Genomic DNA, 20,932 nt, shown 5'->3' with positions numbered 1-20,932 from the left:
TGCTGCCCACTTCTGATGGACTGGTACAATTTTTCAGATTTTCAATTTTTACAGGAATATCATAGAACATTGGAACAGGAATAAATTCATATTAAATACATTACCTGCATTTAAGTGATCATGGATAAATCAATTTTAAAACCTTACCTGCATTTAAGTTTCCAAATAAAATAAACTTTTAATACATTTTTATATAAATTATTTATTTAATTCGTCATATTCTTAAAAGAAGATTCTCCAAGCTACTCCGTCTGGTCGAGTTGCTTACACTCAGATCCTCATTCATTATGGTTTCATTGACGTCTTCGCTATCTGCGGGTATTTCCTCGCCGCTATTCGATTCTATACATTGTGACTTTCTGTTTTTCTGCTTGCTGTTGATTTCTGTTCACATGGTACTTCATGTGACTATTTGGCACTTTTCAGTCATTTGCAGTAGTTCCACGCAGATAACAACAACAACAAATGTAGCTACAACAACAATATACTACTACAACAAAAGAAACTACATGTGTGTGTACAAGGTACCAATAAACCTGGACGAAATTCCTTGTAAAATGACACTTGAAGCAGCAGAAATACCAGGCGAACATAATAAAGTAGTAAGTGAATTCAAACAGCTGGTGAACTGTACATGTGGATCCTAAGAGAGAGACATGTGGATCCTAAGAGCGAGAAGCAGTTACTCTCTCGACTTTGGAAACAAGTGACTTTCTGCATGGCCGCTTGCTGTTCGCTTCTGGGTGCCTGGTACAATATTTCAAATTTTCATACTTTTAGAGGCTGAGGTTTACTTACCAAGGAAAAATTCAAATTACATACTTTACCTACATTTAAGTGATCATGGATAAATTCAAATTCTATACTTTACCTGCATTTAAGTGGCCAAATAAAAATAACTTTTGAATAATTTTAATATATTTTTATTTGTATTTATATACTTTTATTTACATATGTGAGTCTTAAAAGCATTTACTGCGCGAAGAGGTTTTGCTGAGTGAAGATGATTTACTGCTCCGATTCTCCAAGCTGCTACGTCTGGTTGAGCTGCTTATGCTCATAGTGTCGTCGAGAACGGTTTCATCGACATCATCGTCATCTGCGGGTATTTCCTCATCGCTATTCGTTTCAGTGGCAAAGGAGCCGGCGGGCGTTCGAATCGCATCGCCATGCAGATCCTTGTTGTCCAAAATGCTAATGTGGAAGGCCGCATGACACTTGTTGGCCGCCAGCAAAGCTTTCATTCGAAACACCAGCGTCTCGAGAGTTTCGCGCAGACTCGGTATATAACAAATGATGGCAGTGTTCTTTATACTCTTTGAATGGCAGCACAAATTGTGCAAAAACTTTGTTACATTCTGCAGCTCGCTCAGAAACGTGACAAGTCGCTCGGGACTGTCGCGTACAATAGTTTCGAGCACGGGAAGTCCATGTTGCAACAGCAGCTTCAAGAATAGCTGCGAGTGCTTCAGGAATAATCCAAAATTACGAGGCTGCTCCACCTTTTTTAACGACATTCAGCAAACCATTTAGCAATCCTATTGTCGATTCCCAAAGCTGGAAGCGATCGCCAGCAGTGTCTGCCGTGCATTGGCCGCTTAATGTGGCAATAAGAATCTCACATAAGCCGCGAAACAGCAGCGGAAAGTTGGCTCTAAAATAAAAAATAATTTTAATTGCATTATAACAAAAACTAATCAGTTAAAGCTTACTTTTTGATGTTAGGAAACGAATCCAATGCCGTGTCTTTTTTTATTCAACAGTCCACACTCCTCATTTAGATCGGACAAAATGTCCTTTTGACGATCGTAAGGAGAATCTTTGAGAAAGCCCTTCACGAGCTCGTCCAGATGAATGTTACACTGTGCGCCCTTCTCCAGGCTACCCGAATAATGATACCATTTGCGCTTCAACATTATGGTGCATAATTTACGTATTTCCTCGCCTTGCTGCACAGCTCGTTTGGCAGCATTTTCCCCAGAGGCGCCTAGTTTCCGTAGGCTGCGTAGCAGACGCTGCAGCTGGACAGCGGTGCCAAGGCATAGCACTGATTTCTCGTACTTCAGGAAGTAATCAAAGACTTGGGTGGCAAGACTCGCTTGCGACGGCTTCTTGAGTGACTTGCGCTTGGCAGGTGGCAGAGCATTTCGCAGAGAGGCTGCAAACATAGTAATTAACAAATTATACAATCAACATTTGATTTAATACTTACATTGCAGCAGCTGGGACTGCGACTTGTCAGTCCACTCGCTCCAAGAGAAGTACAAAGCAAACAAATGAATACACAAGCCGAAACAGGTTTTCACGTAATTAAACTTGTCCTTGAACAGATCCAAATTGCTATGCACATTATTGACCTTTTCCAACTGCTCGTCAATGTGCTCAGCGAGTGTAATTAAACGCATTGTGATTTCGCCAAGACACTCTTGTAAATCGCACATGAAATGCTCCGGTTTGGCGACATGAGACCTCAATGAATCGGCGTCTGTTACGTCCTGATGGCCATTAATGACAGTTTCCAACTTATGCACCAGGTCTGTGAGTATGAAGCGCAACTCAAGCAAGCCCAAATGCGTGCCAACTTCTTCAGATTCAAGTGGATGATTCAGCGTGAAAGGTTCCTCCTTCAGCAACACTATAATGCCAACATCAAGCTGTCGATAGCGCTCCAATGGCCCGTACAATGACTCAAAGTCAATTTTGCATTTTACCGGCTTGCAAGAGCCCAATTTGATAGTCAAATCGCCGACTTTCGAAAGGTTGCCAAACTGTTGCTGATTGTCCTCCGTCTCTTTGATTGATTCACTGAGAATTGCTTTCGATTGCTTGCCCGTCTGACGTTTTTCGCGCACACCTTGTTGAGCTGTCTTCTGCTTTGGGTTGTTTAAGAATTGACACGGAGGCGGCACAAAACCAACAGGTGCATGCGTTAAAAGTATCTTTAAACGCTGCTCTATGCAGATTAAATCACCCAGTCGCATTAAGACTCGCTTGCGTGTGGCATCATGCTTTTGTGAGGCAAATGCGCAAATCGTTACGCGTATCCAGTTGACTGTATGAAAGTAAATGTTCAAGATTTGCTTCTGCAGTTCCTCATCATAGTTGTCGAATACAGCCATATAATTGGCATCGTCAAAGAACGAGGGCAATATGATGGCACATCCGAGAAGCGCATTGATCACCTCCAAGCTGCATTGATAACGTTGATTGTGCAGCACGCTGACCAAGTTGAAAAGTGGGGCTAGCACAAAAAATGGAGTCACAAGCGCTGCAAGTTAAAAGTGGTATTAAAGAACGGTAATTATTTCTATAAGAGTTGATTGGCTCACTTGCTATTCGGCACTAGAACCAGCTCGGATATATTGATGCCAATGCTCAGCACTTCCGACTCCGTATTCACATTGGTTTCATCCAGCTCATTTATATTCTTCTGGTACTCCAGTTGAATGCCTCTGTAAAAAACATTTTAATATTTATAGCAATATTAATAAACTACAGGATTACACTCACTTGATGGCATTTGGTTGATGCTCGCTGACAAAACTCTGCTGAAAGCGATAGGTCATTAGTTCGCAGAGCCAAATCAGAAACTTGTTATCCAGCATGTAAGCTGATTCCGCATTGTAATAACGCACAGTCAAAACGCTGGCCAACTCGTCATAGAACAATGCCAGCAATTCAGGAGAGTTGCGTATGGCTGACTGGGTGAGCACTAAAATCATAAAAAGGTACATTGCTTAATAAACAATTTTAAAATTCGAATTGTAGCTATTTACTAATCAGGTTAGCTGCCTGCTTGCTGCGTCCATCGGGCAATGAAGTAATGCTCTCCACACTGGTTTGCAAGTCGTCGTTCTCCAGCAGCTGCGTCTCGATACGTGCCACAGCATCAATGAGTTGTACACAGCCAATGATGCCCTGCCGCTGCACATAGTCAGTGCGATTGATCTGCTGCTTCTTGACCATCATTTCGATTTGATCCTGCAGTGGTGCACATTCTTTCAGCTTGGGTTCCGGGAAGGCAACATGGCACAGCAGATCCATGGCCAGACGTGTTTGTGGCAGCGTCAAATCGCTGAGGCGATCAAGCAGAGGCAGCAAGAGCATGGCACAATTCTGTATATGCTTCGAGTTCTTGCGCTGCAATTCACGCATCAATATCAGCGACATTGTGGTCACATGCTGGGCAGACTTATCAAAAGTTAGCTCCAGCAACTTCTTCAGTATATTCTTTTGTATCGAGTTGCAGAGTTTGAAGAGTATGCTGTAAAGTGAGAATGATTAAGAGGTTGGTAAATTTTATTTAAATAATTTAACTTACCTATAAGAACCTTTAGCAAAGTCTGACACAATGCGATTCTTTTCGCGTACAAAATCATGTAAAATGTGCATTAAAACGCTTATATGCAACTCCAAAATGTGCGCATAATGTTCTTTGACTTCATCTAGTATTTCCACTGTGATGTGCTCCAGCTTAATGCGTCTACGCAGCTGTGAATACAAAGCAAATTTGTCTAAGTAAATGCAGCCTAATTAATAATTTCCAGTCACTCACAAGGTTCTGAATGTATAGCGTATTGTCCTCGTTGATGTGTATGAGCAGCAGCAACATTATGAAATCGAAGGATCTGCAAAACAAACAAATCAATCAAATATTTAATTTGTAATACAATGAAAAGTTTGAAGCTCGCACCTAAATTCCATGGCAGGCAAACCGGCAATAATTCGTTGCCACATCTGATAGAAACGCTTGGAGCGTCTTAAGCCTTGCTGCAAAAAGCCAAACAGTTCTAATTGAGATTGCTTCTCGTTGGCCGCCGGTCTGGCCATTTCCACCGCGTTATCACCTTGTGCTCTATACCGCCAATTGAAGACCTCACGCAGCGTAGAGACCAGCTGACAAAAGACAGTATTTTAATTACCATAATTCAAATTATTATAAAATGATTTCTTACCTCTCGCACAATGTCATCTGTATCTTGATTGAGGCTATTTAGGAGGAGGCGTATAAGATGAGGCAGTAGCTAGACAATGAATAATATCATTTTATTTATAGTTATACATTGTAAAAGTATTTCTATTGCTTACCACATTCGAGCAACTGCTGTCCTCCTTTATGAAGTCCAAGATACGCTCTCGCAGCTTTCCTTGAGACCTGGCATTCAGCGACAAATTGCTGAGCATTTGCACAGTGCTTAAGTGGAACAGATCCTTGCTGCTGGCGTAGTTAATGCTTAAATACAAATTCAGATCGAAAGTGAATAGAGAAATTTATTGTTTGTGTGCATATCTTCAATATTTGTATATTATTGTATAATAAAATCAATTTCTTAGGTACTTACATTAGCAGATCCACAAAGTCATCGTGCTTGCTGGCATCCAAGACAAATTCAGCATTGTTGATAATGTCCATTTTTTGTCGAGTCGCTGCCAATGTTGAAGATGCGTTCGATGTGCGAGTAAATCTGATCGCTGTGCGACAGAGTTAAATAGCGCAATTGGCCCAACATCAGTGGCAACAGGGGCAGACAACCGGGAATCGTTTGCACACGTTCCAGCTTGGCAATTTCTTCGATTTTGTTAAACAGGACCTCCAGACAAGGTTCGCGTAGAAAGTCAATCATGAGGAAGTTAATGAACATACTGTTCTGTGACTGATACGCCTGCTCTTCGCCAGCGGTGTCAATCGTACAGCCGCTAAGTAGTTTTTGGGCCAGCTTTGATTTCGGAGCCAGTGCGGCATTTAAGCCCGTTTTAAAGGTCTCAATATTGTCGGGATATTTGGGAGAGCGCACAAGAATATCGCGTAGCTTAGACACAATGGCAATGTGATCGCAGGATAGCACAAATGTGTCATCATGATCTAGTTGCACACCCGCATTAAGCAGCACCATCTCAAAGAAAGTGTTGGGCTGGCGAGAACAGTTGATCCTCGAGGACGATTGAGTACGCCCCAAAGTGGCAGCCAATGCAATACTGTGCTGGGAAAGAAAGCGTTGCGTTTGCTCCTGCGACGCTGGGATATTTTCCTCACTCTCCCGGGAGAAGGACTCGATGGCATCGTCTGTTTTATCAACAGTAGAAAGGCGCTAAGAAAGTAAAACTAAATTTGTTGATTGATCTTTAGACCAAAACACAAACATCACTTACTGGTATTTTAATTGTCGCATTCTCGTCAATTGGGTTGAGTGGCTTGGGATTGACTGGATTAGCGCGCTTCTTGAACTTTCGATACATAATGTTAATACTGTTTTTGATTTAAATACAATTTGTTTTTTTAAATGAAGTCACCGCGTCGTAGTAGGCAAGTTAGTTATCGATAACAATTATTGCAGTTAATCGACGGCAATTTACACAACTGTGGCGTTGCCATCTGAATCCATTGGTTCTGTTACAGTGACGACCCTGTCTAGCATTTGGCGCCACTCACAAATTTAAAACTGTCAACACTAGCTGCTATTGATAACAAAAATACGTTACGCACGAAAAGAATTTATTAAGTAACTTCAAATCTTTATTGAGTATATGCAATTTAAACATGTTTTACTAAGTCTATTATTGTTTTTTATACATTTGAAATAAATATTAATGTTTGTGTAATACAAAGCATCGCTCCTACATATGTATATATTCGTATATGATCGTTATGTATAAATATAAATTTGAATGTGCAAATATTGCAATTAACTACTTGTGAGTCTATAATGGAAAAATTCCATATAATACTTAAATATTTGATTATAAACGTGCTTGTTGTTTGTAAATTTAAAGCCATTCCTTTTGAGTCGAATACTAAATTTGCTTAACTTTAACTTGCGAACTTAAGGTTTTAACGTGATGTTTTAACATGGCAACATACCAACTATTAAATCTATATAAATATCTTTGTTAAAAGTGTAATAAACTCTATTCGGTTATAATTATGTATATATGTATGTATGGTTGCTAAAAGGGAAGTACAAAATGTTATTATTGAGTGATAATGTCAGGAATTGACGTATGTATGAAGAGCATTGTTTTTTTGTATCTGCTTTCTTAATTTATAATAATAAAAATCACTAATTTGGCTTCGGTTAGTTAGCATTATTGCTATATAAATAAATTAAGGTTTCTTTGATGGTTGTCAATCACATCAATGCAGTCCATAAAGGATTAATATGCGTTTCAACGTCTCAAACTCTGAAAAAATGTCGCCAATTGCTTCGCTTCGTTGTATTTTTTGGTTTAGACGTTAAATTATTGCTTTTTCGCGCGGCGTCGCTTAAAGCCAGTCATTTGCTTTAATAGTTGAGAGTTTTCGTCATCCAAATCCATGTTTGGTTCCCATAGACGAAGTCTTTTCGGTATATAGATCAAGCCCAGTAGAGTAATTGCTATTTAGGAATATGCAACGTTTTTAATGTGTTCTCTTAAAGGGGTGAGCAATTACTTACTATTCAATACACAAGGGAAGATGACGTAAAAGTTCAAAGTACTGGAGCGGAAATAGAGTGCCTCAGTGGCATAGAAGACCATGGTGAGAGCCAAGGAGCAGCCGCCCATGCTAACAACGCTGTACAACATGAAAGAAAAACAAAAAGGTGGAATAATTAGAGCTGCTAAACTGGAATTTAATTACGATATTTATTTACTTACGGTCGGTAATGTATGTAGAGAGTGCAGTGAACTAGGGCGATTGCCTTCAGCAGACAGTACATGCCAATGATACGTGATATGGTATAATCACCTGCAGGATAATTCAATATTCATTTCTATGTTATGTTTTGATAAATCATTCTCCATACTCACCTTCAATAAACTGTGTATCGCTGTGATCGCCCAGGAAACTGCGGCGTTCAATGTAACTGCGAAAAGCGGTGCCAAGATCCATGAAGGCAACAAACGCAATCCACCCACGAAAGGCGTAGAGAAGACGCTCACGGGGCCTGCCGGAAGACTGAATAGCAGCCCTGTAATGTATAAATTATATATCATTTGAATATTGAATTAAAAGCTGAATAATAATTTCATTACATATTTTTATCCCAACAATACTTCTATTAGATTTTCAATTATTTAGGATTACTTAAACTTTTAGAAGTTTTTCCGAAGTATTTACTATAAATAAGACGAAAACATTAAATCTTCAAATGCATTAAACTTGTTCTAAATCATTTCCTTTGAAAGTCGTACTAATTTCGCGTTCTCAATCCTGGAAATAGCTATAGAAGTATGCAACTAAAATAAACACGGCAATCAAATTTAAGCTAATGATGTGAAAGCATTCTCGTGTCAAGCGAAAGCCGGCCGGCAACGCTACAAAAACACAAAGTGTATCCACCCCACCCCTGGATAGCTTTTGCATGCGACGCCAGCCTGGGCTGGGGATGATGGGTGGATGAGGGGGGGACGAGGGCGTTGTGCAAAATCGATAACACACGCAACCTGACACATTTGTTATTTACGGACGAGGCTAATATTTATACACACATAGGCCACTTTGTGCCTGGCTGCACGCAAGCACGTGCTCCCGGATACGGATATATTTATTCTCCGTCAACAAAAAAAAAAACAAACGACGCCCCAAGCAACGCAGCGGAATTCCGCCCCACCCCCCACGGTAATCGCTTGCATGCAATTCATAATTAGAAACCAGCACAGTTTTTTATGCTTCTCAAATGTGCCTTGATTTGTTTGCTTACATTGCTAGCGCGATTTAATTGAGCTTGTTGATTGGTCACACGCGGCGAATGCTTGTTGTTTGAATAACAAATGAATGAATAATAATCGCGAGTAATTGCAATTTTTCGATTTTCACTGGACACCTTCGACCAACACTTTGCTTGTCATTTTCTTTGAATTTTTTTATTATCAACACATTTCGTTGCGCTCTTTTCACGCTTCTGTTCGCTGCGACGCTTCGACGTAGAATGTGTAAAGCAAAGTTGCTAAAAGAGCTTTAGTACGGCATAAAAGCTTTCTTTTGAGGGGCTGCTTAGCCGGCCGGCTGTTTGGGTTCATACCGTGTGGAAAGCTTGCTTTGTCAGGGTGCAACTTGAATAACGTCTCTTTAGTAATTGCTTTTAATTCAGGTTTTTATTTTCGAAAAGTATAAAAAGTTATAACAAATTTGCATTTTAACCACTAAATTTCTTTTTGTCAAGTTCTATGGCTCTCTTTTGAAATCAATTCTAGTCTTTGCCAATGTTGGCTTCGGTTTTTCGGTATTCCGCGTAGTCCACAAAACCATCGTTATTCAAATCCATCGATTTGAGAACATAGTCTATGGTATCCTCCAGTGCCTTATCCGTGTAGACATTGCCCTTGTGATCATCTTCAGCTGGCTTCTCGGTGTCCTTGGTAATCGGTTTATTGGGATCTTCAACTGAAATGATAAATAAACATTTAAGAAAACGTTGTTTAGACTAAAATAAAATGATATTTCCAATCCAATAACCCGAGACTATAAGGCGTTTGTTAGATGAATTTTCATTTTCTGTGATTTTTTTATTCGCTAAATAAAAACAAAAGTGTTTTACTTACAATGAATTTTGCACGCGTCTATTTAAGTATATGTATATATATATAGTTTATATCAAATTAATTAGTTCCAGGCTTTTGTTTTTCTTTTCTATCATTTTCGTTTTTCATTTTATACAAAACAAACGTTTTACACGTGATCAGTCTGTTGATACTTTTTGTTTAGTTTGCTGTTTGCTGAATTTGAAGTGACGCTTATAAATAACTATATCAATCGTAGAAGAAACTAATAATTATGAGAAGAAGAAGAAGGCAAAAAACAATAATAAAATAAACAAACAAACATTTTCATTGCACAGATCACAAAGAGAAGAGATTCGTCGTCGTGTGCTATTCGAAGAAGAAATTATTACAATTTGTTCAAAAGTAGTTGCCCGATTTTTTGGAATGCTTGTAGCATTATCGAAAATTGTTCTTGGAAATATAGTATATATTACAATTTGCGCTGGAATTTGCGAGTGTGGCATGTGGCATGTATGTGTTGTATGTTGTATGTTTGTGGGGGGCACGAATGCGGACCAAGGACAGTGATGTTGACAGAACTATGCTTGATTGGAATATATATAGTAATAATGCAAACTGATTGATTTATCGAACTATAGACTAATGATGTGGCTGCTGATGCTGTTGCTGCTGATGCTGCTGTTGTTGTTGCTGCGCTGGATCTGGATGTTGCTGCTGTTGTTGCATCTTCTCGGCAGCCTTCTGCTGAGCCTTGATGAATTCCGGATAGTCAATGAAACCGTCTCGCGATGTATCATCCATCTGCAGTATGGGATCGATGAGAGCAACAAGCTCCTCGTCCGAGAACACTTTCTCCTCCACATGCGGCTTCTCACCGTTTGGCTGCTCTTTGCTGCCTTGCTCTATTATAAATTTGTTATTAAATTAATTATCAGAATAAGCCATATGCAAGATGGATTTAGAAATGATGAGCACAACCACAACCAGTGTCAGAATCAGAATCAGATTCAGAATCACAACCGCAATCAGACCAAATGTAGTGCGTGCAAGTAAAAGGGTAAAACAAAAGTCATGAATTAAAACGTTAACGAAAACCGAACAACAAACTACAGGTAAATAATTATAGTAATAGTAAATGTTAATAAATTCCTAAAATAGGTGCTTACCGTGCCAGTGGATTAGAGATTTGATGAGCTCACAGCCGTCCAGCTTGTTGTTGTTATCCGAATCGTGCATTTTGAAATAATGGAACTGCAATTCAGCCTCGGACATTTTGCTCGTATCGATGGGCACCTGCATGTGCTCCTGGATGTGACTGAAAAGCAAGCAGAATATTATGAAAATTACATGGTAATGCGAAATCTAGGAACTTATTTTAAAAACAAAGTAATGTTTGTTATATAAAATGTTTGCTATTTGATGGAAAAGATTCATTAACTTGTTGGGCTCTGCCTTGATAGTCAGTAAGGTTAAAGGATAGTTATATATGGATATAGAAGATAGATAGAAGATGAGCCATCATCAGCGAAAAGTTGAAATGCGACTTCTGTGTTACTTGCGTTTTATTTACTATCCCTGCTATAAAGTGCGCGCGTTGTCATTAAATATGGCGATAAGATAACAAATAGTTGTTTGCGAGTTTTTTAAGCACTTAAGTCGCTATTGATTAATTGCGCTACCCACAAATGATATGATAATACCCAATGATTGTGATTGTGGGAAACTTACGCGCGCTCCTGCTGAATGTTGCCCGTGTTTAGCACCTGCTGCGGCTGTCCATGATGATGTCCGCCTCCATGATGTTGCTGCTGTTGCTGATGCTGCACTTGCTGTGGATGTTGCTGTTGTGGCACTTGCTGTTGGGGAATATGTTGCTGTTGCATCTGTGGCACCTGCTGCTGCTGTTGAACGGGAACCTGCTGATATTGCACTTGCTGCTGCTGCTGAAAAGTGTAGAACACATATGCGTTATCGTTATGTGTCCATGTATCCTTGACAACCACTTACATATTGTTGTTGTGGAACGCCAGGCGCGCTATGAATTTGTTGTTGCTGTTGGTATTGTGGTGGCGGTGGCGGCTGTTGGTGATGTTGTGGCACTTGCTGGGGCACTTGTTGCTGTTGTTAAAAGGGAAAACAGTTAACAAACTATTTCATAAGATAACAACAACTACAACAGCTGCTTGCACAATTTATTACAACATCGAAACTCTTATTGGTTCAACTCACATAATGCTGAGGATTAACGCCGGGCGCCACTCGTTGTGCGCTGCTGCAGCTGAGGAGTGCGAGCAGCAAGGCTGCTGTGAAATCTGTTAAATGCATTTGGGCAATGGGAATCGCTTGGATTGCTTGCGAGGATTTCGAATACGGTGGCACGCACGATAATCACCACGTAGCTAGAGCTTAGTGGCTATCCAAAACACACACGTACACAAATTGCTGCTGCTTCTTCACCTTTTGCCAGTAACACGACCTCGACAGCTGTTGCGACAGGTAAGCAAGCTATCGATAAGTGTTATCGGTAAGCATTTAACTTGGTGGCAACGCTTGGTAGTTTGCACTACAACCTGTTTGAGTTTTCTTTTCGTTTATTTATTATTTGTTTTATTTGTTTAAAGTGCAATATATATCCATTTAAATAATGGTAAGTTGTAATTAATAAATTAAAAATAAAAACTTTGTGAGTTATGCAAACTTATGAGCTGTAAACGCATTCTTTACTCCTAATTTCTCTGGTCTACTTTCCACTTGACTGATTGTACCCATTTTCCCTTAATAGTTCTTATGCTAATTACGAACTAATTGTTTGTGTGACTTTCTTTTTCATGCTTATAGGCTCGTTACTTCAAAGAACAGGATATTGATGGTAAATACACATAGAACTACATAGAATGATTTCATACTGATCAAAAATCTTATCTATTTCCCTTAGAATTCCGTGAGTGTTTTTATCTGTTTGCTCGTTCGGGCCAAATTAACAATTTGGACGAACTAACTGTAAGTATTAGTCATGTTCACAATGAACGACAATAAAATATATTCTATGAACAGGTTATTATGCGTTCCTTGGGCTTATCACCAACCATACAAGAGCTGGTTTCGTACTTAAAGCAAAAGAATGGCAAAATGAGTTTTGCTGACTTTCTGGACATAATGCATCAGCATTCCTCCGTGGAAAGTCTGCCGGATGAAGTAATTGCTGCCTTCCGTGCAGCTGATCCACAGAATAAAGGCACTATATCGGCCAAGCAGCTGCGCAACTTGTTGCAAAACTGGGGCGAAGGATTATCCGTTCGTGAGGTGGACAATATCTTCAGGGAGGCTAATGTCAACAACAATAGCACTGTGCGTTATGCTGATTTTGTGAAAATCGCTTGTGCTCCAGTTCCGGACTATTACTAAACAAAGTTCTTTAAGCACTTCATCACATTCCAGTACTTATTTCAAATCTTATGCTAATATTTCATTCTTCTGCTCGCACAATGCAAAATTAAAAAGAGTTTAATTATTTATGAAAAGTTGTTTGGTTTTTATTCAAATGCTCAACTTTTCAGCATTTTTGTTGAGAAGAACGGTTCGTTTCGCCGAATCTAGTTGGCAATGGTAACCTCAACCTCTACTCCGGGTTCAATGTTGATCGAGGTGATCTTCTTCACGATCTCAGAAGGCGAGTGCAAATCGATGATGCGCTTGTGGATTCTCATCTAAAAAAGAGGAAAACGCAATTATTATTAACTGAAAATTACTCTTGCAAATGAAGTATTTAATAAATTATATTTTATTGTCGAATTCGGAGAGCCAAATTGTGAGGAATAACCAGCAAAGTGGACTATGAGAATACGTTTAATCTGGGCAAATCGGCGATACTGTACAATGGCTGGTTATGTTTAACCATAGCACGATATCTGATCTGTCCACATCAGTTAAAATGTTTATTTAAACTATCAACGTACCTGGAAACGATCCCAGGTCTTGGAACCCTCACCGCAAGGAGTCTTACGGGTGGTGATGCGTAGGGTCTTGGTTGGCATGCGCACTGGGCCCTGAAAATGGAAAAGATTTATTAATATTTACAGTACATCAAACAGAAAGGAAAAGTTGCATTTATGTTTTAGGGCTGTTGCAGGAATCATGGAAAATCTTCACACTGTTTATGAATCAAATGTGAAAATGATGTCAATTCAAGCTATATCTTTGATCTAGCATTTATTAATGACTAGGCTAAGCGGCAAGCGGGCACACGAAGCCTCCAGGTAAATGCAAGAAAAGCGGAAGCGGCTGTTTCTTCTTCTTTTGCTTACCTTGACACGCAGATTCTGGTTCTTGGCACCGTTGATCAGATCACGGCACACATTCTCCAAGGAGCGAACGTTCCTGGAGGTCAGGGTGATACGGATGCGGTGCACGGATGCAGAATCGCCACCATGGGGCTTCTCAATGTCCTTAGGAGCAGCAGCCTGCAAAATGTCAACACATGAGTAAATTGTGAGGTTATGTTGCATTCAGAAACACGCCTACCACGTGCAGTGTTTCATTAAATAAAATTATTGCACTGCACGTTTAGGTAATGTGTTTTAATTAATTTAAATGCATTGTAGCTGGATATTTACCATTATTTAGCAATTTATCTGGTCGAGATATTCAAATCTTGTTATTTTGAGCAGCGCTGAACCAGTTAACTTGCTGGTCAAAAACGAAATGGGAAGAGAGACAGTCACAGCGATGCCAGCACGGCCTCTGCGGCGTTGCCACTTCTCCAAATAAAACGTGGTGGCAACCCACGTTCTCAATGACCTTTTGCCATTCCCAACAACATCCATCCGTTATGAGCGCCCATTTTGAAAAGACCAACAAATCTGGTTTTGTTTATTGTTATTTTAATTTCGCATTCTCAACTAATTTGCGATAAAACAAATGCGATTGTGACGCAGGGCCAAGAATCCAACATTCAAATACAGTTTAAAATTAAAAATGTACATGTCAAAGCACAATGTTGTATTTAAATATTAAAACAACGTTAATTAGTTATTGTACAATATATAAAGAATATCGGTTTCTCTCTTTCATATCAAAAATTAAGAACTGCACTTGACGATCTTACAAAACTAAGTACGTCTCAACAATCCAAAAAAAAGTGTAGGTCTGTGCAGTTTTTCGTTATAAAACAACCAAAAAAGTGAAAAATCATAATATGGTAGACCATCAAACTATAAAATTAAACTTAATGAAGCAATAGGCTAAAAGTTTGTGTCCAAATTGTTGTGTTGTAGATACATACATCATCATAGAATATCGGAATATTACTTTATGGTTAAGTCTGTAGTTAGGATAGTTAAAAGCCCAGTGGCTGCACAAACGTGTGCACGCATCTCTGGTTAATGGGGGTTATAAATGGATATTAAAGCGTCTCTGTCTCATCTATACGCATATTTATAGTATGTGTGTATGTAAATATGTATGTATGGCTAACTAATGTACATTAATTATAGATTCACGGCCTTTGCCGACGCCCACCCAGCGCACAGGGACGCTTAAATGGCTCTCCAAGAAGCGAACGTAGTTTTGTGCATTCTCCGGCAACTCCTTGAAGTTGCGTATGTGCTCCGTGGACGTTTTCCAGCCGGGCAGTACGGCATACTCCACTTCGATGGCACCCAGCTCGCTAATGGTGCCGGGGAAATGATCAAGCTTCTCGCCGTTGCTGCGTTTGTAGTTGATGCCCACTTTGATCTCTTCAAAGGTGTCGAGAATGTCCAGCTTCGTTATGCAAATACATGTGTAGCCGTTGACCAGCGATGTATACTTGAGCAGAGGAATATCCAGCCAGCCACAGCGACGCTTGCGCTTCGTGGTAACGCCAACCTCAAAGCCTCGGGTCTGCAGCAGCTCGCCAACTTCCTGTATAAAAAGAAAATAAAAGACATTAGTTTAATTCAAGCAACTTAAGTTGTCTATGATTTACATTAAGCTGCTCCGTGGGGAAAGGTCCATCGCCGACTCGCGTCGTGTAAGCCTTGACAACGCCAATAACTTCGCCAATTGTCTGCGGAGGCAGACCGAGACCGGTGAGGACACCGCCAATGCTGCAATTGCTGCTCGTCACATAGGGATACGTGCCAAAGTCAATGTCCAACATAGCTGCATTGGCGCCCTCCACCAGAATAGTTTTGCCGTTGCGCAGCGCTGTGTGCAGGAAGCAAATTGTGTCCTTGACATAGGGGCGCACCTTCTCCGCGTAGTCCTTGTAGCGTGCCAGCTCGGCATCGACGTCCACCGCAATCGATGGGAACAGTCGCAAATGCGTGTTCACAATCGATTTGAATCTGTCACACACACACACACGAACATAATATAATTAGTTTACATTTAAATCATTTAGTTTTTTAATATTCGATTACTCACTTCTCGCTGAACAAGTTAAAGTCACCGAGGAGTTCGCCCACACGAATGCCATTGCGGGTAGCCTTGCTGGAGTAGGCCGGACCAATACCCTTCTTGGTGGTGCCCAGCGACTTGCCACCCTTCTCCGCCTCCTGCATGCCATCGACATGCTGATGGAAATCGAACACGAGATGCGCACGATCCGAGATGATCAGGCGATTCTCCAGATGCTGCAATCCCTTAGCCTCATTCTTCAGCACCTCATCGAACAGCGAGGGCAGATGGATGACAACGCCGTTGCCTACAAAAATCCATTAAACACAAATGTTAAGTACTTTCACATTAATGTAATATTTATACGTAATATGTAGAATTATTTCATTATCTAGAAATATTATTGCAATGCGTAAATTTCCCCCTTATAGAGAGATAAGTATTAAATAAATAATATGAAAAGAAAAATAAATATTGTTTATTGTATAGATAGATATAGGAAAACAATTACTATTGTAGACAGACTTTCTAAGAATTTGTATAGCGATAGTCATTACTTTCATTAGCTTATCAACTTCATTATAAGTTAAAAATCAGAGAAATATCCCTAGCAAATAGTGCATAGAAAAAACTCTCTTGTGACTAACTTTGTCAAGGAATAAAAAATCAGTTTTAGTGACAGACTTTGAAGACTTGACTTTCTCTATCTTATCAACTTCAAAACAAGTTTAAAACGAGCAAAAGCTGTTCTATTCTGAACTGACTTATAAAGGAATAAAAACAAGTAAAGTGACAGGATTTGAAGACTTTACTTTACTTTGTCTATCTTATCAACATGAACACAAAGTTTAAAATCAGTTTTATGTGCACCATAAAGGCACGTGCCACATTAGAGAGTATTACACAGTTGTCAGTTATCTTGTGTAACTCGGTTTGTGTATAAATTTTTAAGGGGATTTCTTACATTTGTATAATTGCACAAGTTTCTGATAAGTTGTGAAGTTCGTTTCCTAACGAATTCAGTTTATCATAGCACGCGAGTCGAGTTAACGATGAAATGCTTTGTTTGTTTCTCTATTTCTGTTGTATAATCGACTCGAAAATAATAAGTTAATTGCTTGATTAGAATAATTTGCCATGTATATATATGTATCTATGTATCGGTATATATGTACATACAACCCTGAGCCACATATCTAAATTGCACACGCTTTGCCAAAGCTGGTGAGGCATTTTTTTCGCTGTATTGGTGCGATTGTGATTATCTCATAAATTAGTCTTGTGACAAGCGACGACAGGCTACAAACTTTTGTTGTGACAACAACATCGATTAAACTTTAAGTCCAGAATCAAGATACACAAAAGTTGCAGCACAAAATTATTTACTTTCGCCTTGCTGTGCTCGTGTCACACAAACGACCTTGCAATAAATAATAATAACAAACAATCATACGGATAGCAAGTGCATGGGTAATGACGATATAAATAAAAATATAATTAAGTTAAGTAAGAATAACAGAATTGACGTCTGTTGACTTGAATGACTGCAGCAAAAAAGGCCTAGAGAGAGTCGCAAGGGACCAAAATAGAAAGCCTTTATCCAAATGGCCAGATGTCAATACCAAACTGCGAAGCCAATGTCAATGATGCACAAAGTCTTGCCAAAAAGAACGCAAAAAAAAAAAACTAAATATTTGTATGCCAGTGTGTATATAAGTATTTTGTGTTCTACACGAACGAAGAATAGCTAAAAACAAAACAACAAAAACAAACCTGCTCTATATACATAGTAAAAGAGGCTATAAAATAAATATATACAAAAAAGTGTGTTTATATTTTGATTTAAATAAAAACTGAAAGTATTAGAAAGATATATAGAAAAGAAAATGAAAGGAAAAGATGCTTACATTCATTCTCAAATATTCATTTTGAAAAAGTATTTCTTGCTTTGCTTTCTTGATTTTATCTTGATTCTTGAATCTCTCCATTATCCTCTAGGAGGGAACTCTCCACTTACCGATGACCGAAATGCATTTCTCGTTCACGACACCGCTGGGCAGCAGATGAAAGTCGAATTCGGTGCCGTTGGCAACCACAGTGTGTCCAGCATTATTACCGCCCTGTGGATAAATAAATTGAAAGATGGTTGACATTAAAAACGGAGAATTTTACAGAGAGTGAGAGAGAGGGAAATACGTCTATTGTTTGTATATGAAATTAGCAAGTTTGTGTGTTTTTGCTGTTCATTAAAACTTGTGTGATAAATAAATAATCATAATAATGTTGTACAACCTAGGTAGTATTAAATAACAAATAACAAATAAAATAAACAGTTTGCAGAATCTAAAGTGAGTGACACGATGAGCTGACTACAAAGTATTATTTATTGCGAAAGTATTTCGTATCAAATGTGTTGCGATAAAGAAAAGCGAAAACGTTATTCTTGGCAACTGTACAAGTATTTCTTTTTTGTTTTGTCATTTGTTAATCTCTTATAAGCAATATACGTACTACTATATAGTATGCACAATAAACTTTTGAAAAACATTAGCAAAATCACCCAAAAAAAATTCTGGAACTATCCCAGGCACGAAAATAACCAAAAAATTTCGACCATTAGCAAAACAAGATAATCAAAATGCGCAAATACAACAATATTTCGCTCTCTTTCTGCTATATAGTATGTGCTATATACACAATCGTAGATAGGGAACTGTGAATGATGATAAGATTATAGAGAATATGTTGGACATTATAGGGAACTTTCGCTGCGCAATATATAGAGAGCCAGCTTTTTGGAGGCGTGTGCTGTTTTGTGACTCAGATAGTATAGCAAAAGTTAGCTCAAATTATTATATAATAATAAACCGCACAATCTTGATAAGCCTGATGACTATATAAAAGTTATGATGCAAAAAGGGCAATTATATTGCAAAGGAACTAGAACAAAGTGCTGTTCATTGAACTGTTGTGAGTTTTCCTCATACACACAGTGGGCGATTTGGTCCCGCTAGCGGCATTTAATTAATAACTTCTAAACTAAAATAGATATCTTCAGTCGGTTTTTTTCACTGATCAGAAAAAAATCATAGAATTTTTTAAGTTAAAAAATTTTTTTAATTTTTTTTAAAATTTTTTTTTTTAATTTAAAAAAATTTTTTTTTTTAATTTAAAATTTTGTTTTATTTTTATTTTATTTGAACTTCAATTAACATATTTCATATATAAACTTTATCTAAAAATGATGGGATGATGGAAAAAATGGGATGACTTCTGAGTGCAATACTAAAAAAGATCCCTTTTGGTACTAACACTGTATCTAAAAAGTACCATAGTTTCAAGGCTAGCAGATAATAGCAGTTGATAAATTCACATTTTGGACGCCACTGATTCACACTTTCGGCTAATAAAGGAGTTAGACTGGACTTAGTTGAACAAATGAAGTTCTACTCCACGAAAGACAGGTGTACGCTAATCCGGGCTAGTTGTTAATACACTGAATTACCACTACGTTTTATGAGCTACACATTTATAGACCGGTCACAAACATTGATTTTTTTGAAAATACATACCTTGAATATAATAAAAAACCAAACTTCTAACAAATTCACCAAAAATTTTAAATTTCCGAGGAACTCAAATTCCATGCGCGCAAAGAGAAAAAATTGTGTAAAGCTCTTTTGCGAAATCATATGGTGTGTTTGACTGATCACAGCTGATGATCAGCTGATCGTAGAGCTTTCAAAAGCTTTTAAAAATCTAATCAAAGCATATGCTATCGATATGTGAAAAAATATTAACGGATTTTTCAATTTGAAAATTTGAATTAAATGCCGCTAGCGGGACCAAATCGCCCACTGTGATACAATTTAATTCAATAGGCCCGCAAAATAGCTGAATTCAACAAGTTGGTAGCGCCGTTTCACAGTCAGTTAAAATTGACATTAACCGGGAACTGTGAAAAACAGACGCATTGAATTTGTACACACAGATGAAACTACAAGTATTTACTTGTAGTTAGATACACACATACACTTGCATATAATATACATTGCGCGTATGTATTGGTTGTGTGTGTACAGCCAGAACAGTTGTTGTTGCGCTTTTTTTAGAATAATGCGCGGGACATTCACAATGGTGAGATTATGTAAACCTAGCGTTTTTCTGAGAAGGCAAACACATGTGTGCTGTCTATGTGTGTGTGTACTTTTACATGTGTGTTGTATGTATGTATCCGTGCTATAGAACGGAGGAAACGACTAACGTCAGAGTAAGAGAGAGATAGAGTGAGAGAGCGGGTGACGAATTTGCTGAAGCAGCAGTTGTTGGCAGACTGACTGACTGAGCGTACACACACATACACTCACAAGCACGTGCACACACTTGCATACATACACAAGTATACTATGTACACACACGAAAGTAGAAAAAACGCGGCGCGACGATACAATAAATGAAAAAGCGAAGCATGCGGTCGTCACTTGCGATAATAGTAGAGGAGAGCTACGAAATCTGAAGAAAAATAAATAAGTGTATCTTCTGGCGAAATTCAGATATGTGCTGATGATGCTGATGAAAGTACAGATTTGGCAGACGCAATGATTGCGCCGATATTTCAGTTACTGAAAGCGTCGGCGTCGTGTCCTTGACACAAGGATAACTTCTTATCAGCTGTTATTTTTTTGCCACTTTGATTTTTCAATGATTTGTAGAAATGTTGCTGTGGTGTTATTGTTGTTGCTTACCTGACACCTGCAAACAATGTCCACCTCGGAGGCAAGCATGTCCACGACCTTGCCTTTGCCTTCATCGCCCCATTGGGCTCCCAGGACGACATCCACTTTAGACTTGTACATGCTGGTGCGTCCTTGATGCAATTGTTCGTAGTGATTTCCGTTAATTGCGCTTGTTGTTGACATTTCGTACCAACTATCAGGTAACTCTCTCTCGCTCACACTCACTCACTCACTCAACCACGACCACGAACGAACGAGCACGACGTTGATCTCGCTTGAAAACGGAACACGTTCTGTTTTTACAAAATACAAAATTTTGATATGCAGCTGTCAAT

The 20,932-nt window shown here is 38.8% G+C and overlaps 6 protein-coding genes and 1 long non-coding RNA gene across 9 annotated transcripts; 2 read left to right on the top strand and 5 right to left on the bottom strand.

The window, feature by feature from the left end:
- Nucleotides 1-926: 926 nt before the first annotated feature.
- On the bottom strand, nucleotides 927-6,424 carry LOC133838732 (Fanconi anemia group D2 protein homolog). The gene is given in 17 exon segments (XM_062269952.1): nucleotides 927-1,508; nucleotides 1,510-1,654; nucleotides 1,713-1,753; nucleotides 1,755-2,158; nucleotides 2,213-3,251; nucleotides 3,253-3,268; nucleotides 3,330-3,452; nucleotides 3,511-3,712; nucleotides 3,777-4,264; nucleotides 4,322-4,491; nucleotides 4,556-4,628; nucleotides 4,694-4,896; nucleotides 4,956-5,024; nucleotides 5,089-5,233; nucleotides 5,343-5,416; nucleotides 5,418-6,089; nucleotides 6,151-6,424. Coding segments are annotated over 17 exon segments (4,497 nt in total). The 5' UTR covers nucleotides 6,238-6,424; the 3' UTR covers nucleotides 927-962.
- A 460-nt stretch (nucleotides 6,425-6,884) lies between these two features.
- Nucleotides 6,885-8,916, bottom strand: LOC133838738 (uncharacterized). Its single transcript, XM_062269963.1, has 5 exons — nucleotides 8,682-8,916; nucleotides 7,789-7,949; nucleotides 7,636-7,726; nucleotides 7,434-7,552; nucleotides 6,885-7,373 (listed from the first exon to the last, which is right to left on the bottom strand). Coding segments are annotated over exons 1-5 (510 nt in total). The 5' UTR covers nucleotides 8,684-8,916; the 3' UTR covers nucleotides 6,885-7,236.
- A 152-nt stretch (nucleotides 8,917-9,068) lies between these two features.
- LOC133838737 (G-box-binding factor) lies at nucleotides 9,069-11,942 on the bottom strand. 3 transcript variants are annotated; one of them, XM_062269962.1, is made up of 5 exons: nucleotides 11,713-11,942; nucleotides 11,491-11,601; nucleotides 11,212-11,426; nucleotides 10,650-10,798; nucleotides 9,069-9,364 (listed from the first exon to the last, which is right to left on the bottom strand). In XM_062269962.1, the coding sequence occupies exons 1-5, from the start codon at nucleotides 11,806-11,808 to the stop codon at nucleotides 9,171-9,173; spliced, it is 765 nt and encodes a 254-aa protein (XP_062125946.1). In that variant the 5' UTR covers nucleotides 11,809-11,942; the 3' UTR covers nucleotides 9,069-9,170. The 3 variants fall into 3 exon arrangements, with proteins under 3 accessions (XP_062125946.1, XP_062125945.1, XP_062125944.1); XM_062269961.1 differs by lacking the exon at nucleotides 9,069-9,364 and adding an exon at nucleotides 9,513-10,385 and having other exon boundaries at nucleotides 11,212-11,423; XM_062269960.1 differs by lacking the exon at nucleotides 9,069-9,364 and adding an exon at nucleotides 9,513-10,385 and having other exon boundaries at nucleotides 11,713-11,940.
- A 60-nt stretch (nucleotides 11,943-12,002) lies between these two features.
- Nucleotides 12,003-13,004, top strand: LOC133838739 (calmodulin-like protein 4). Its single transcript, XM_062269964.1, has 4 exons — nucleotides 12,003-12,130; nucleotides 12,322-12,352; nucleotides 12,419-12,483; nucleotides 12,538-13,004. The coding sequence occupies exons 1-4, from the start codon at nucleotides 12,128-12,130 to the stop codon at nucleotides 12,886-12,888; spliced, it is 450 nt and encodes a 149-aa protein (XP_062125948.1). The 5' UTR covers nucleotides 12,003-12,127; the 3' UTR covers nucleotides 12,889-13,004.
- On the bottom strand, nucleotides 12,987-14,251 carry LOC133838741 (small ribosomal subunit protein uS10). Its single transcript, XM_062269965.1, has 4 exons — nucleotides 14,097-14,251; nucleotides 13,788-13,943; nucleotides 13,440-13,529; nucleotides 12,987-13,190 (listed from the first exon to the last, which is right to left on the bottom strand). The coding sequence occupies exons 1-4, from the start codon at nucleotides 14,097-14,099 to the stop codon at nucleotides 13,077-13,079; spliced, it is 363 nt and encodes a 120-aa protein (XP_062125949.1). The 5' UTR covers nucleotides 14,100-14,251; the 3' UTR covers nucleotides 12,987-13,076.
- Nucleotides 14,252-14,451: 200 nt separating this feature from the next.
- Nucleotides 14,452-20,895, bottom strand: LOC133838735 (adenylosuccinate synthetase). Its single transcript, XM_062269958.1, has 5 exons — nucleotides 20,607-20,895; nucleotides 17,879-17,981; nucleotides 15,889-16,168; nucleotides 15,449-15,809; nucleotides 14,452-15,384 (listed from the first exon to the last, which is right to left on the bottom strand). The coding sequence occupies exons 1-5, from the start codon at nucleotides 20,778-20,780 to the stop codon at nucleotides 14,956-14,958; spliced, it is 1,347 nt and encodes a 448-aa protein (XP_062125942.1). The 5' UTR covers nucleotides 20,781-20,895; the 3' UTR covers nucleotides 14,452-14,955.
- Nucleotides 17,586-17,986, top strand: LOC133838742 (uncharacterized). The gene is made up of 2 exons (XR_009893984.1): nucleotides 17,586-17,797; nucleotides 17,860-17,986. It is a non-coding gene; the product is annotated as an uncharacterized LOC133838742 (long non-coding RNA).
- Nucleotides 20,896-20,932: the final 37 nt, after the last annotated feature.

This window comes from Drosophila sulfurigaster, chromosome 2R, assembly GCF_023558435.1.
Source record: "Drosophila sulfurigaster albostrigata strain 15112-1811.04 chromosome 2R, ASM2355843v2, whole genome shotgun sequence".
In the NCBI taxonomy this organism is placed as follows: Eukaryota; Metazoa; Arthropoda; class Insecta; order Diptera; family Drosophilidae; genus Drosophila; species Drosophila sulfurigaster.
Note: the sequence above shows the minus strand (reverse complement) of the source record. Positions and strands in the feature narration are given on the sequence as shown.